The 16,583-nt window shown below is 45.2% G+C and overlaps 1 protein-coding gene across 1 annotated transcript in view; it reads left to right on the forward strand.

Annotated features, from left to right (window-relative positions):
• The window catches only part of ERCC3 (ERCC excision repair 3, TFIIH core complex helicase subunit), a 49,240-nt gene that overhangs the window by 1,385 nt on the left and 31,272 nt on the right, over positions 1–16,583 (forward strand). Inside the window, exons 2-6 of the mRNA XM_048869346.2 lie at positions 5,269–5,474; positions 11,233–11,469; positions 13,151–13,200; positions 14,858–14,993; positions 15,187–15,345. Coding sequence (XP_048725303.1) covers positions 5,269–5,474; positions 11,233–11,469; positions 13,151–13,200; positions 14,858–14,993; positions 15,187–15,345 — 788 coding nt within the window. The remainder of the gene's footprint in view (positions 1–5,268; positions 5,475–11,232; positions 11,470–13,150; positions 13,201–14,857; positions 14,994–15,186; positions 15,346–16,583) is intronic.

The following is a 16,583-nucleotide window of genomic DNA, read 5'->3' on the forward strand; positions in this document are numbered from 1 at the left end:
GTCTGCGGGCGCGTGGCAGGAGCGCGCGTCCGCGTCCGCGTCTGCGGGCGCGTGGCAGGAGCGCGCGTCCGCGTCCGCGTCTGCGGGCGCGTGGCAGGAGCGCGCGTCCGCGTCCGCGTCTGCGGGCGCGTGGCAGGAGCGCGCGTCCGCGTCCGCGTCTGCGGGCGCGTGGCAGGAGCGCGCGTCCGCGTCCGCGTCTGCGGGCGCGTGGCAGGAGCGCGCGTCCGCGGGCGCGGGCGCGTGGCAGGAGCGCGCGTCCGCGGGCGCGGGCGCGTGGCAGGAGCGCGCCCCCGCGGGCGCGGGCGCGGGCGCGTGGCAGGAGCGCGCCCCCGCGGGCGCGGGCGCGGGCGCGTGGCAGGAGCGCGCCCCCGCGGGCGCGGGCGCGGGCGCGTGGCAGGAGCGCGCCCCCGCGGGCGCGGGCGCGGGCGCGTGGCAGGAGCGCGCCCCCGCGGGCGCGGGCGCGGGCGCGTGGCAGGAGCGCGCCCCCGCGGGCGCGGGCGCGGGCGCGTGGCAGGAGCGCGCCCCCGCGGGCGCGGGCGCGGGCGCGTGGCAGGAGCGCGCCCCCGCGGGCGCGGGCGCGGGCGCGTGGCAGGAGCGCGCCCCCGCGGGCGCGGGCGCGTGGCAGGAGCGCGCCCCCGCGGGCGCGGGCGCGTGGCAGGAGCGCGCCCCCGCGGGCGCGTTTCCGCGTCTGCGGGCGCGTGGCAGGAGCGCGCGCGCGTTTCCGCGTCTGCGGGCGCGTGGCAGGAGCGCGCGCGCGTGGCCGCGTCCGCGTCTGCGGGCGCGTGGCAGGAGCGCGCGCGCGTGGCCGCGTCCGCGTCTGCGGGCGCGTGGCAGGAGCGCGCGCGCGTGGCCGCGTCCGCGTCTGCGGGCGCGTGGCAGGAGCGCGCGCGCGTGGCCGCGTCCGCGTCTGCGGGCGCGTGGCAGGAGCGCGCGCGCGTGGCCGCGTCCGCGTCTGCGGGCGCGTGGCAGGAGCGCGCGCGCGTGGCCGCGTCCGCGTCTGCGGGCGCGTGGCAGGAGCGCGCGCGCGTGGCCGCGTCCGCGTCTGCGGGCGCGTGGCAGGAGCGCGCGCGCGTGGCCGCGTCCGCGTCTGCGGGCGCGTGGCAGGAGCGCGCGCGCGTGGCCGCGTCCGCGTCTGCGGGCGCGTGGCAGGTGCGCGCGCGCGTGGCCGCGTCCGCGTCTGCGGGCGCGTGGCAGGTGCGCGCGCGCGTGGCCGCGTCCGCGTCTGCGGGCGCGTGGCAGGTGCGTGCGCGCGTGTCTGTGTCTGCGGGCGCGTGGCAGGTGTCTGTGCGGGCGACTGTGTGTGTATGCTTATGGTGGGTGAGTGTGCATGTGTGGCAGGTGCACGTGTGTCTTGTGTGTGGCAGGTGAGTGTGTGCGGGTGCCTGGCATGTGTCTGTGCATGCCTTGCACGTGCGCACCCACACACCACCTAGCACGAGGGAGCCCCCTTATTGGTGTGCGAGGTTGGTCATTACTGTCGTACACATATTAAATAACCTTGTTGTGCTTGGTGCCCCTGTAACTGATGGTGGGTGTGATTGAAATCCAGGGAGCTAAGAGCCATTGGGAAAGCTGAGGGATCTCTACTTGTGAAAGCTAAGACCCAATGTAAGCTAATACTTACGTCCACTTAGTTATGACACTCATGTGAAAAGCGATGTTGTTTAACTGACCTAAGGTCCGGTGTAGACACCACTAGATCAATAGAAGAATTCTCCCCTCAACTTAGCTACCACCTCTAAAGTAGGTGAATTTAGTACAGCAATGGAAAACCCCCTTTCGTGGCTTTCGTAAGTGTCTGTACTACAGTGGCATGACTGCAGCTGTGTTGCTGTAGTGCAGGCATATCCTATGTTTACAAAATAATCTGAATAGAAGGTGACTTTTCCTTTTCCCCACTTCTAAATTCCTATCTCAAGTCTTCCTGCCAAAGTCTTCCTACATGCAGGTCCCTCTTCATCTGCCAACCAGGAGCTAAACTCATAAGAACAGCCATACTGGGTCAGGCCAATGGTCCATCTAGTCCCATATCCTGTCTTCTGACGGTGCCCGGTGCCATATAGTTCAGAAAAAATGAACAGAACAGGGCAATTTCGAGTGATTTAACCCCTGTTGTCCAGTCTCGGCTTCTGGCAGCTGGAAGTTTAGGGACACAACCCAGTTGTATGGGGTTACCTCCCTGACTGTCTTGGCTATTAACCATTGATGGACCTATTCTCTGTGAACTTATCTATTTCTTCTTTGAACGCTGTTATGCTTTTGTCCTTCAAAACATCTCCTGGCAATGAGTTCCACAAGTGGATTGTGCATTGTGTGAAGAAGTACTTCCTTAAGTTTGTTTTAAATATGATGCCTATTAATTTTGGCAGGGGACACCTAATTCTTGTGTTATGTGAAGGGATGAATAACGCTTCTCTATTTGCTTTTTCCACACCATGGATGATTTTAAAGACTTGTATCATATCCCCCCTTAGTCATCTCTTTTCTAAACTGAACAGCCCCAGTCTTTTTAATTTCTCTTTGTATGGAAGCTGTTTCATACCCCAATCATTTTTATTGCCCTTATCTTTTCTCTGTACCTGTCCCAATTCAAATGCATCTTTTTTTTATAAAAAAAGATGGGGCAGCCAGAACTGTACACAGTATTCAAAGTGTGGGTGTACCACGTATTTATATAGTGGCATTATGTTTTCTGGGGTTTTTTATCTCTCTCTTTCCTATTGGTTCTTACCATTTGGTTAGGTTTTTTGAGTGCTGCTGCACACTGAGCGGATGTTTTCAGGGAACTATCCACAATGACTCCAAAATCTCCTTCTTGAGTTTTAATAGCTCATTTAGACCCCATCGTTTTTTATGTGTACTTTGGATTATGTTTTCCAGTGTGCATTACTTTGCATTCATCAGCACTGAATTTCTTCTTCCATCTTGTGACCCACTTACTCAGTTTAGTGAGATCCCGTTGTAACTCTTTGCTGTCTGCTTTGAACGTAACTATCTTGAGTAATTTTGTATCGTCTGCAAACTTTGCCACGTTCGTGTTCACACCTTTTTCCACACCCGTTATGAACATGTTGACTAGCACAGATTCCAGTACAGATCCATTGGGACCCTTTTATTTACCTCTCTATTGTGAAAACTGATGATTTATTCCTAGCCTTTGTTTCCTATCTTTTAACCAGTTACTCATCCGCGAGAGGACCTTCCCTTTTATCCCATGACTTGTTACTTTGTTTGAGAGCCTTTGGTGAGGGACCTTGTCAAAGACTTTCTGAAAATCCAAGTATACTATATCCACTGGATCGTTCTTGTCCATGTGTCTGTTTTACCCCCTCAAAGAATTGTAGATGGGGAGGCATGATTTCCCTTTACAAAAGCTGTGTTGACTTTTCCCCAACAAACTGTGTTTGTCTATGTGTCCTATAATTCTGTAATTTATGATAGTTTCAACCAATTTACCTGGTACTGTAGTTAGGATTACTGGCCTGTAATTGCCAGGATAGCCTCTGGAGCCTCTTTTAAACATAGGTGTTACATTAGTTACCCTTCGGTCATTTGATACAGAGGCTGATTTAAGTGATAGGTTACATACCACATATATTTGAGTTCCTTCAGAACTCTTGGGTGAATGCCATCTGGTCCTGGTGACTTTTTTCCAAAACCTTCTCTACCAACACCTCCGTCTGAGACAGTTTTTCAGATTTATCATCTAAAAAAAATGGCTCAGATGTGGGAATCTCCCCCTCATCCTCTGTTGTGCAAATAATTCATTTAGCTTCTCCACAACAGCCTTGTCTTCCTTGAGTGCTCCTTTAGCACCTCTAACGTCCAGTGACCCCACTGATTGTTTGGCAGGCTTTCTGCTTCGGGTGTACTTAAAAAGTATTTTTGCTGTTAGTTTTTCTGTTTCCTGCTAGTTGCTCTTCAGATTCTTTCTTGGCCTGCCTGCCTTATACTTCTACGCTTGACTTGCCAGAGTTTATGCTCCTTTCTGACTCCTCACTAGAATTTGACTTCCAATTGTTAAAGGATGTCTTTTTGCATCTAACCAACTCTTTTGTTTAGCCATGGTGGTGTTTTTTTGGTCCTCTTACTTTTATATTTGGCATATAGCTTTAGTTTGAATTTCTATTATGATATTTTTAAATAGTAAAGGAGTACTTGTGTCACCTTAGAGACTAACCAATTTATTTGAGCATAAGCTTTCGTGAGCTACAGCTCACTTCATCGGATGCATTCAGTGGAAAATACAGTGGGGAGATTTATATGCATCCAGTGAAGTGAGCTGTAGCTCACGAAAGCTTATGCTCAAATAAATTTGTTAGACTCTAAGGTGCCACAAGTACTCCTTTTCTTTTTGCGGATACAGACTAACACGGCTGCTACTCTGAAACTTTTTAAATAGCGTCCATGCAGTTTGCAGGCATTTCTCCCTTGTGACGGTTCCTTTTAATTTCCATTTGACTAGCTTCCTCATTTTTGTGTAGTTCGCCTTTTTGAAGTTAAATGCTTCTGTAGTGCGGTTCTTTGGCATTTTCCCCCAATTAAGGATGTGAAATTTAATTACATTTATGGTTGCTATTACTGAGCGGTTCAGCTATATTCAGGATGAACAGAACCAGATCCTGTGTTCTACTTAAGACTAAATCAAGAATTGCCTCTCTCCTTGTGAGTTCCGGGACAAGCTGCTCCAAGAAGCAGTCATTCAGTGTGTCTAGAAATTTTGTCTCTGCATCCCTCCCTGAGGTGACACATTCCCAGTTAGTATGAGGATAGTTGAAATCCCCCATGAAAATGCATTTTCTACCTTGTAGGCTACCTAATCTCCCTGAGCTTTTCACAATCACCATCCTGGTCAAGTGGTCAGTAGTATATACCTACTGCTATAGTCTTATTATTCAAGCATGGGATTTCTATCCATAGACATTCTGTGGTACAGTTTGATTCATTTAAGATCTTTACTTTATTTGACTCTATGCTTTCTTTCACATGTAGTGTCACGCCCTCACCAGCACGACCTGTCGTTTCATATATTTTGTACCCTGATATTACTGGGTCTCCTTGATTTTCCTCATTCCACCAAGTTTCCATGATGCCTATCCTATCAATAACCTCCCAGCAAGTATCTCTTAATGTAGGTTTTTGGTTTTTTTAAATAGATGTCTGACTCACTCGGCTACAGATCTGGACAGTGTCTTGTTGTCTTGATGGACCTTAACTGATCAAGGTGTAGATAAATTTATATTTTAATTTTTGTGACTTTGTTTTCAGATAAGAAGAAATCTAAGAAACGTCATTACGATGATGACGATGATGACGACGATGAAACTCCTGGTAGAGAGTCTCAGGAAGCTGTTCCATCTGCAGCCGGGAAACAAGTGGAAGAGTCTGGGATCAAAGTGGATGAGTATGGAGCAAAAGACTACAGACTCCAGATGCTTCTAAAGGGTGATCATTCCTCACGTCCACTCTGGGTGGTAAGTCCCATCAAACAGCTTTGTAAAAGACTTCTTTTGTTTGTGGCAAATAACAAAGGAGAATGAAGTATAGTACTGTGCAGTGAGTTTGAATTAGGTAGACTTAGAAAGGGACACTGTGAGGAGGAAGATTTTGCATAAGACCCAACAATACGGACAAATGCTGTGCAAAACACAGCCAGGGAGACAGTCTCTGCCCTAGATTGCTAACAACGGACATAGGACGGGATGCTTTGGAGATCTAGAGGAGGGATTCATGTTATCTAGGCAAATACCTTTCTCTGTAATATGGTACAAATGAGGTTTGAGGTAAAAGGTTAAAACTGGAAGGCCCCATCAATATTTTTTCCCCAGAGAAAAGCTGGGAATGGAGGAGGATTTGTAGCCATTTCAAAATATGCTTCACTTATTGCAATCTAGTAGAGAGGCATAGTGGGGGGGGGGGGGGGGGAACAAAAACGTATCATGTGTCTCCAGGTAGACAGAAATCTTGGTGTGAGTTTGCCCGTGTAAAACATTCTGAGCAAACTTTAAAGTTTTGGTACAGTCCTAGTTTAGAGTGGCATGAGAGGATGACAGAGATGCTTAATGACTTATTTGTTTCAGTTTTCACCAAGAAGGTTGGTGGCGATTGGATGTCTAACATAGTGAATGCCAGTGAAAATGAGGTAGGATCGGAGTCTAAAATAGGGAAAGAACAAGTCAAAAATTACTTAAACAAGTTAGATGTCTTCAAATGACCAAGGCCTGATGAAATGCATCCTAGAATGCTCCAGGAGCTGACTGAGGAGATATCTGAGCCATTAGCAATTATCTTTGAAAAGTCATGGAAGACGGGAGACATTCCAGAAGACTGCAAAAGGGCAAATATAGTGTCCATATATAAAAAGGGAAATAAGGACAACCCAGGATATTACAGACCAGTCAGCTTAACTTCTGTACCTGGAAAGATAATGGAGCCTTGTGGATAGGGGGAAAGCGGTAGATGTGGTATATCTTGACTTTAGTAAGGCTTTTGATACTGTCTCGCATCACCTTCTCATAAACAAATAGGGAAATGCAATCTATATGGAACTACTATAAGGTGGGTGCATAAATGATTGGAAAATCATTCCCAGAGAGTAGTTATCAGTGGTTCACAGTTATGCTGGAAGAGCATAACGAGTGGGGTCCAGCAGGGATCGGTTCTGGGTCTAGTTGTTTTGAATATCTTCATCAATGATTTAGATAATGGCATAAAGAGTACACTTATAAAGTTTGCGGCAATACCAAGCTGGGAGGGGTTGCAAGTTCTTTGGAGGATAGGATTAAAATTGAGAATGATCTGGAGAAATGGTCTGAAGTAAATAGGATGAAATTCAATAAGGACAAATGCAAAGTACTCCACTTAGGAAGGAACAATTAGTTGCACACATACAAAATGACTGCCTAGGACGGAGTACTGCGGAAAGGGATCTCGGGGTCATAGTGGATCACAAGCTAACTATGAGTCAACAGTGCAACACTTGTGACAGACCCAGACCAGTGGGATACAAGAGTCTGGTCGAAGGCAAATATACTGGCCACTGGATGAATGGTTTTCTGTTCCCTGGGTGACCAGAGCAGGGGCTGTGCTAGAGCAATCAGGAATGTGCTAGAACCAGTTAAGACAGGCAAGCTAATTAAGACACCTGGAGCCAATTAAGAACTTAAGAGAATCAATTATGGCAGGCAGGCTAATCAGGACACCTGGTTTAAAAAGGACCTCCCATCAGTTAGTGGAGGGTGTGCAAGGAGCAGGGAGTGAGAAGGTGTGCTGCTTGGAGGACTGAGAAGTACAAGTGTGATCAGGCTTCAGGAGGAAGATCCTGCGATGAGGATAAAGAAGGTGCTGTGGGGGGGAGGCCATGGGGAAGTAACCCAGGGAGTTGTAGCTGTCACACAGCTGATACAGGAGACATTGTAGACAACTGTTATCCACAGGGCTCTGGCTGGAACCCAGTGTAAAGGGCAGGCCTGGGTCTGTCCCCCCAACTCCTGATCAGACACAGGAGGAGTTGACCTGGTCTGTGAGCAACACCAGAAGGGAAGGGCTAATTTGGAAAGGGATCTGGCCTGTCCCCAACCCACTAGGTGGGACAACAGAGACTGCGGAGATCGTTCTCCGTTTCCCTCATGCTGACCAGTGATGAGGTTAGCTGAGTGAACGGCAGGTTTGAGCCTCTAGCAGAAGCGGCCAAACTGAGGGCTGCCGTCAGTCTCTGAGGTGAGCAAATCTGCCAAAAGCACAGGACCCACCAAGGCAGAGGAGGAGCTTTGTCTCACACACTTGCAAAAAAAGTAAACATCATTCTGGGATGTATTAGCAGGAGTATTGTAAGCAAGATGCGAGAAGTAATTTTTCCGCTCTACTTTGTGCTGATTAGGCCTCAACTGGAGCATTGTGTCCAGTTCTGGGCAACACATTTCAGGAAAGATGGGGACAAATTGGAGAAAGTCCAGAGAAGAGCAACAAAAGTGATTAAAGGTCTAGAAAACATGACCTAAAAGGGAAGTTTGAAAAAAATTGGGTTTGTTTAGTCTGGAGAAGAGAAGACTGAGAGGGGATATAACAGTTTTCAAGTACATAAAAGGTTATTACAAGGACGAGGGAGAAAAATTATTCATCTTAACCTCTGAGGATAGAACAAGAAGCAATGGGCTTAAATTGCAGGAAGGGAGGTTTAGGTTGGACATTAGGAAATTTTTCCTAACTGTCAGGGTGGTTAAGCACTGGAATAAATTGCCTAGGGAGGTTGTGGAATCTGCATCATTGGGGATTTTTAAGAGCAGGTTGGACAAACACCTGTCAGGGATGGTCTAGATATTACTTAGTCCTGCCTCGATAAATTGCCCTGTTCTGTTCATTCCCTCTGAAGCATCTGGCACCGGCCACTGTTGGAAGACAGGATACTGGACTAGATGGACCATTTGTCTGACTCAATACGGCCATTTTTATGTTCTTATTGAGGAAAGCAAACTTTGTGTTTCAGGGCATAAACAGATGGCCTGCAAAGGTTGGTTGGGAGGCTCTCCCACCAAATACCCTTTCACAACTAACCAGATTTATCGAGTGAGCCATCCCCTATCATGCAGTCCAAGCTTCTGGCAGTCAGGGTTTTCAGGACACCCAGGGCATGGGGTTGCCTCCATGACCATTTTCAATAATAGCCATTGATGTACCTGTCCTCCATGAACTTATTTAATTCTTTTTTGAATCCAGTTATGGTTTTGGGCTTCTCAGTGTCGTCTGGCACAGGTTGACTTTGTGTTTTGTGAGGAAGTACTTCCTTGCATTTGTTTTAAACCTGCTGCCTATTCATTTCATTGTGTGACGCTTGGTTCTTGTATAACGAGAAGGTGTAAATAACACTTCCTTATTTACTTTCTCCACACACCATTCATGATTTTGTAGACCTGTTTCATATCCCCCCTCAGTCGTCTCTTTTCCAAGCTGAACAATCCCTGTCTTTTTAATCTTGCCTCATACGCAAGGTGTTCCGTAACCCTAATCACTTTTTCTGGTCTTTTCCAATCCTAATATATCTTTTGTGAGATGAGGGCAACCAGAACTGCACCCAGTATTCAAGGTGTGAGCATACCAAGGATTTATATAGTGGTGATACGATATTTACTATTTTATCATTTGTCCCTTTCCTAATGGTTCCTAGTATTCTTCTAGCTTCTTTGACTGCTGCTGAATATTGAGCAGATGTTTTCAGAGAACTATCCAAGACTTCAAGGTCTCTTGAGTGGTAACAGCTAATTTAGACTCAGTCACTTTATATGTATAGTTGGGATTGTTTTCCAATGTGAATTACTGTGCATTTATCAACATTGAATTTCATCTGCCAGTTTGTTGCACAGTCATCCAGTTTAGTGAGATCCCTTTGTAACCCTTTGCAATCTGCTTTGGACTTAACTATTTTGAGTAATTTTGTGTCATCTGCAAAATTTTTGCAACCTCACTGTTTACCCCTTTTTCTAAATCATTGAATTTGTTGAACAGCACTGGTCCCAGTACAGATCCTTTGGGGACCACTCGCTGTTTACTTCTCTCCACTGTGAAAACTGTAAAACCTTTGTTTCCTATCTTTCAACCAGTTACTGATCCATGGGAGGACCTACCTTCTTATCCCATGAGTCAGTGTGTATTGCTGTTATGATTCAGGACTTTGATTAGCATAGTGACTCTTCTCGAACAGTTAGTATGTGGTCTTACTACAAAATTAATATGTCAGACTGAAAAAACCTCATCAGTTCTAGGGGTGTTTACACTTGAATGCATTAAAGAGACACCGACAAATTAGTATCTGGTCACTTGCAGAAAATGAGTTAAAAGTAGGTTCTGGTACTATGCCTAGCTCTGAGTCCCCTGTCAGTTTTTGTGGTTTTAAAGCCCAGGGTGAATTGATGTAAGTCAACACGATTTAAATCAGCAAGCAGGAAACCTTGATTTAAATCCATCAATTTTAATCGTGTTTTGCATTTGTACATTTTAGTTAGTTATTTTCCTAAAGAAAGGTTTATTTTTATTGGTGGTTAAACATATTGATTTGCAACTAATATAGCCTTTACACTACACTTGGTGATTCTTGGTGCTAACCAGGATACACCGTATCTATACACATTTATTTAAGCAGTTATGCAGCTTAACTTACATGTATTTGCGTTCTCAATTTTAATTTTTGTATTATGTTAATGGTGAATGGTGCATTTCTTATTTAGTAGACAATTAACTTTTTACTTGTGATTTGTGTCAAGCTTTATTTGGATGGTAATTCAATTGAAGGACAAAAACAGCATATTATTTTGGTTTATTAAACTTTTTTCTTATGTATCCAGCACATTTGAAGTAGTTTAAATTTATCAAAACCGATTTTAGTTTTAAAACTGATTTATTAAGCGAAGGAACTATGATCTGTAGTTAGCAAATTGAACTGATTGTTTTTGGTCACCATGTCCTTCAAGCCTTTAGAACTAATAGATCTCATCCCAGTTTTTATTCATAGACTGGAAGAGGATAACAAGCTTTCTTGCTTTTTCAGCTCCCATTGGTCTCTTAATTTTGAAAGAACTAGTCATTGAACTGAACTAGTCGCATAAACTGAAATGAAGAAAATATTTGCTCTGCTACTGCTGTCCAAAACTGGCTTAACACTTCAGCAAACTGTGGCCCAGATGCTTAGCCAGTGACTTCCACCAGTTCAGTGGTTGGATTTTCTTAAGAAGTTGGCAGCAAACATGTTGTTTGTTGTATTTCATTAAATGATTTTAACAGATTATGATTGGTTTAGGCCTTAACATAAATTGCCAATTTTAAATAGGTTTATTATTTTAACAATAAACCTGTATTTAATTTTAAAAGATCTGACTTTTTAAATCATCAATTTTATTCACCCTGTTACAGCCTATTTTTAAAAAGCTTTTTTCTCTCACTTGATGCTCTCTGATGGGAAAATTGGTAATCGTGAAACTGATTAGATGAACCTCAAGGTGGCCTCGAGTTTTTTGCTGACTTATTTTGTTTGTGTCTTGAACGTCAGATTAGTTTTCCTCCGTATGTGGCTCTCACCCTGAAACAGCAGCACCTTTTCCATGCCCCATGACATACTGTCCATTAAATAATAATGGTCCCTTTGCATCGTGTGTCCTTAATCCTAGTAGTAGAGAGGGCTTTCTACCTTTCTCACACAACTTCATTATTTCTTTAACCCATTTTTCCTTTTCTGTCTTCTAGGCTCCTGATGGCCATGTTTTCCTGGAAGCCTTTTCTCCTGTTTACAAATATGCCCAGGATTTTCTGGTTGCTATTGCTGAACCTGTGTGCAGGCCAACCCATGTACACGAATACAAACTCACTGCTTACTCGCTTTATGCTGCTGTCAGTGTTGGTTTACAGACAAGTGACATCACTGAATATTTGCAAAAGCTGAGCAAGACTGGTGTCCCAGATGGAATAATTCAGTTTATCAAGGTGAGATCATTTCAGTGGAGAGTCATTCTCCATTGTCTTTTCATGTCTCTAATACTCCTGTTCTCTTCTATTGCTCGGTTTCAGAATTCAGGGAAGCACGCTCTTCATCCTATCTTCTTCCTTTACCCTTAGGATAGCATCAGAAACATAGCTTTCAGGCTGTGACAGATTGGAACTGGACATCAAAATTGCATATTTCTGATTGATTTCTCCATGCAACATGTATGCATATCCTAAATACTAAATATACCTTATAAATAGGTTTGACCCACAAATAGAAAATTTCACGTAAAGGTCTGATCTTGTAACCATTGTTCATGTAAATAATTTAACTGGAGTCAGTAAGTGCTGCAGCATCTGGCCCCAAATTTGGAATCACCCCTGCTATATGCATTAAAACGTCACATTGTCGAAAGGTACAAACCTGCACTATAGAACAGTGTCTGAGTTGCTTACGGTTTTTTGCATTTAATAGTAAGTTAATGCATAGTTGAGGTTGCTCTATTAAAATCAAAGTCAGAAATGCCAAAGTCAAGGTTCCAAAAGATGTATTAACACACCTGTGTTGTGCATCCTGTATGTTTTTTTGAATGTATTTTTTATATTAACAGAAATACAGTAATCTACACATTTAGCCATAAAAGTAGTGTAGAAAACACACTCTTAATCAGGAATTAGGAACTAAATCTTATTATTTTTGGTAGAAAGTATTCCATAGAATATTCAAGCTGTGCAGTGTGTCAGAGTTAACATTGCTATAAGAATCCTAATTTAACTGAGCAATCATAGCCTTGCATTAATGAAACGTAGCTATTGCATAATAATGGAAATTAATGTACACTGGTTGGCGGGAGGCAGTTCTCTGAAAATGATAAAAATGTAATTTATTTTAAGCCAAGAAAAGCACATGCTCCTTAGTGAGGATTGTGCCTTTCAACCTTAGCAAGTAGCAGGGGCTGTCTTTTCGTTCATCTAGCACACCAGGGTCCTCGTCCTTGAATTGTACTCCTAAGTGCTATGATAATACAAATAAAAACTATTGTGGACATTGCCAGGCACCTGTCGTAACCAGTCTTGTTATCAGCAAATAGCTATAACCTGTCTGGGTCCTCCAGGTCTCTATGCATATGGATTGTGAGGTGCAGAAGCATGTGAGAGACACCATGGCGTAGCCCTAAATATTTGTGAACAAGCTGCCATTTGGACAGATATTACCAAAGATTCCAGACTTGACAATGGGACTGTTGTCCTGGAGTCTCTAACACTATGTTGCGGGATAGATGAGTTCCCATCTCTTCTATATTCAGAGGAGGAATTCCTCCGATGTTTCAAAGCATCCTGTTCTTAGTGGTAACGAAGACCATTTTTTTTATGTAATCCATAATAGGTAGTGAAACCTCTTGAAGACCTCTCGTCTTTGATGCCCATCTATTTTGCAGCAGCTCTCAGCAATCCTGTGCGTGTAGAGTTGACTGATTTCAGTTCTCCCTTATACTTCCCATTTGTTCTGACTCTTATTGATCCTGTACTAGTCTTGGTGAACCATTCTGGTTACGCAGCAAAGGTTGTGTGTCTGTATTTTTGTATACACACACAAATGTTGTGTCATTAAATCAGCCACTGCTTTATTATGCTGAATCTGAATTGCTTGTTCCTAATGGGTGTTCTTGTCTGTTTGTAGCTGTGTACTGTCAGCTATGGAAAGGTAAAACTAGTGCTGAAACACAACAGGTAAGCAGCTTTTCTCGTGTGTGGGTGTGTGTGGGGAGGGGGGGTGGGAGGGAATATCAGTTTTTTTTTTTTTTATTCCCCCTGCTTGCAGTACTTTAGTATAGTAGTTATTTGCTTTAAGTTTGACTGTTCTGGGTTCACTCTAGTGGTGATCATTGTGTTAGCATGGGTATGCTTTGTTTGTTTGTTTTTTAGAAAGATTCTTCAAACCAAAAGTGCTGATTTACGTTAATTGACTGGTCAATCTATGGTCTCAGACTGCTGAGCTGACAATGTTTGTTTTACTGCGGTAGATTGTCTTACTGCGGGAAGTGGCGCGGGCTGCGTGGGACATGCTGGCTGCCGCTTCCCGTGGCTCCCATTGGCCAGGAACGGTGAACCGCAGCCACTGGAAGCTGCAGGCAGCCTTGCAAATGTAAACAAACTGTCTGGCGGCCCGCCAGCGGATGACCCTGACGAACTGTGTGCGGGCCACAGGTTGCCCACCACTGGCCTAGATGATCTAAATAGTCCCTTTTAGCCTTAAAATCTATCCTGCATATGAGGAAACCAAGGGTCAGAGGGGAAGTGGCATGCCTGAGATGCCACAGCGTGTCAGTGTCTGAGCCAGGAATAGAACCCAGGACCCCTGACTCCCGGTGCCCTCTTGCCTCCCTTTTAACCTGCCCTTTTGGGTAAAACAGAAATTCACCCACCTGTGGAACTCTTTGCCAGAGGATGTTGTGAAGGCCAAGACTCAGGATTCAAAAAAGGATTAAAAAAAGAACTAGATAAATACATGGAGGATAGGTCCATCAATGGCTATTGGCCAGGATGGGCAGGGATGGTGTCCCTAGCCTCTGTTTGTCAGAAGCTGGGAATGGGCAACAGGGGATGGATCACTGGATGATTCCCTGTTCTGTTCATTCCCTCTGGAGCACCTGGCATTGGCTGCTGTCGGCAGACAGGAGACTGGGCTAGATGGGCCTTTGGTCTGACCCAGGGTGGCCATTCTTCTGTTCAATACTAGCACGCTCTTTATAGCCGTTTTTAGGAGTCCTCCCTGAGCCACCACCTGCTTCTCCAGTTCAAACGTTTTTCAGCTTCTGTAGGCTCACGTTTTAATGAGACTCTCCAACGAGCATCTTTATTGGCAAGCTTCAAGGGGAAGAAACACTCCTAGGGCTTGCAGAATGAGGTTTTCATAGCTTCTGCCTTATACTAAGGGCTCAGGCAGCTCACCCTGTGTACTCGGATTTCTTTCCTGGCCCCACCCCAAAGGCGGCTTCAAAAGAATTGCCTCCTTTTAGAGATGATGGACGGTGAAGTGGGGAGCTTTCCAGGGTTATCTAAATGGTGCTTTTGGAGTCTTTCTAGTCTTATCTAAGTTTTGAAATGGATTATTCAAGCAAGGGAATCTTTAGCAGTTAAATATTTGCTGTGAGGATGTCTGTGAAAAGTTCTCTGTAGTAGCAACAATTGTTTTAACCCTCATGCGCACGAGCGATGGCAAAGATGCTATAGCTTGAGTGACTCCATCTGGAATCACTGTCAGGTAGATTGAAACGCCAGTTCCGGTGTTGCAGTAGGTGCTCAGACAGATTCTCTGATTGGTGTAACATGCTTTAAACTTTGTTGGGAGCTGCTTGTCTAGTTCTTGTTTGTTCTTTCCATCTAGGTATTTTGTAGAAAGCACCCACCCTGAAGTCATCCAGCAGCTTCTTCAGGACCACGTCATCAAAGAGTGTCGGCTGAGAAACGCTGAGGGAGAAGAAACCGAGCTCATCACAGAGACATTCACGAGCAAATCAGCAGTACGTTGGGATCGAGGGTCATCTTCTAAAATGCTGGATTCCTCTTTGTGAGGCTGTACATACTGTTGAATATCTGCAGCGGTGGTTATTGCATACTTCCTTCTGTTGTAAACATTGCACATGCTCTGTGCTTCATTAGTGAACCATTGCTCAGCGAGAATCTCTAATGGGGTCTTTTAAATTCCTGTTTCAGATTTCCAAATCCAGTGACGGAGGTCCTTCAACATCACAAGGGACAGATGCTCAGAATAAATCGGATGTCCCGGCCGACTTATTTGAGTTTTACGAGCAGATGGACAAAGATGAGGAGGAGGAGGAAGAAACACAGACTGTATCTTTTGAAGTCAAGCAGGTAAAATATCTGTTAACTGCTTGGCACCCATGGTCATAGTGAGTCCCACTGCAAGCAATTGGATGTGGGGTTGCTAAATACCATATTCTAAGGCTTTTCTATCGGGGGGGGCCCTCTGAGCCACAAAGACTTCTTCCCTCACCTCTGAAAGTCCCACATCACAGATTCTTCCTCTCCAGCCTGGTGGGAGGGACTAGACACTGCCCCTTCCCTGGCTGACGCGTGAGCGATGTTGACAGGCTACAGGGCAGTTGCTAGGGTATATGGGCTCCCTTTCTGCAGGATTGAATGTGCTATCTCGTGTGGACTGTTATGCTGACCAAACCTGAGTGAGATAATTACTTGAAAATATTAATGTAGTCTGAAGGCAGATTCTAAATCCACCCAGATGCTTTGTGTGACTTCACATCTCCTTCCAGCCCCAGCAGCTTCTGGCAACTGTGAGACTGTTCTTAAATTTACCTTGTCTGCTTGATCTTGTTGGCGGTTAACCTACACTATTCAGCAAAAGTTAATGTGGCTTGCATACATGTCCCATATGTTTGAGGAGCTTGGTAAGTAAGATCTTGTGGACTTTTCTTTGGTGCTCATTGTTGTAATGTCTGAGCACGTCACAAATACTAGTGAATTTGGCTACAATTTTCAGAGGAGCCTATGGAAGTTAAAAGGGAGTTGCATGCTTAACTCCCTTGGGCACATTTGAAAATCCCAACCTCAATCCTCAAAAACCCCAATCTTGTGTGAAATAGAGATTGTTATTTCTTCCCTCATGCAGATGGGGAGCTGAGGTCCCAGGAGCTTAAGCGACTGGCCCAAGGACAAAGTTCACGAGTTCCACTCTAGTGCCTTAGCTACAATACTATTCTTACTCCTTATGCAAACCTGGCCTATGTAAAGAGATACACTGTTCTTATTTGTGGGTGTGGAACCTTTAATGTTACTGCTTCTGTTAAGTCATTTCTGTTAAGTGCCTTCCCCATCCCAGCAGTGTGTAATTAGTGAGGTGTGAGATCATGTAGGGGTCTGAATCAGTTTGTTTCTTGCAGTGTTTTGTCTAAATCTCTCGGATTATAAAATCTTTGGACAAAGATGCTTTTTATTTTTCTGTCATGTACAGAATGGAGGATATCGGTGCTTAACAGGTAGCAGGTGCTGCATATGAATTGACTTATTAGATCAGATGTATTTATGAGGCTTTTTTGTGAATTTTCTGTCGTTTTATCCTAGACTTGGCAAGT

Source organism: Caretta caretta, chromosome 11, assembly GCF_965140235.1.
Source record: "Caretta caretta isolate rCarCar2 chromosome 11, rCarCar1.hap1, whole genome shotgun sequence".
Taxonomy (NCBI): Eukaryota; Metazoa; Chordata; order Testudines; family Cheloniidae; genus Caretta; species Caretta caretta.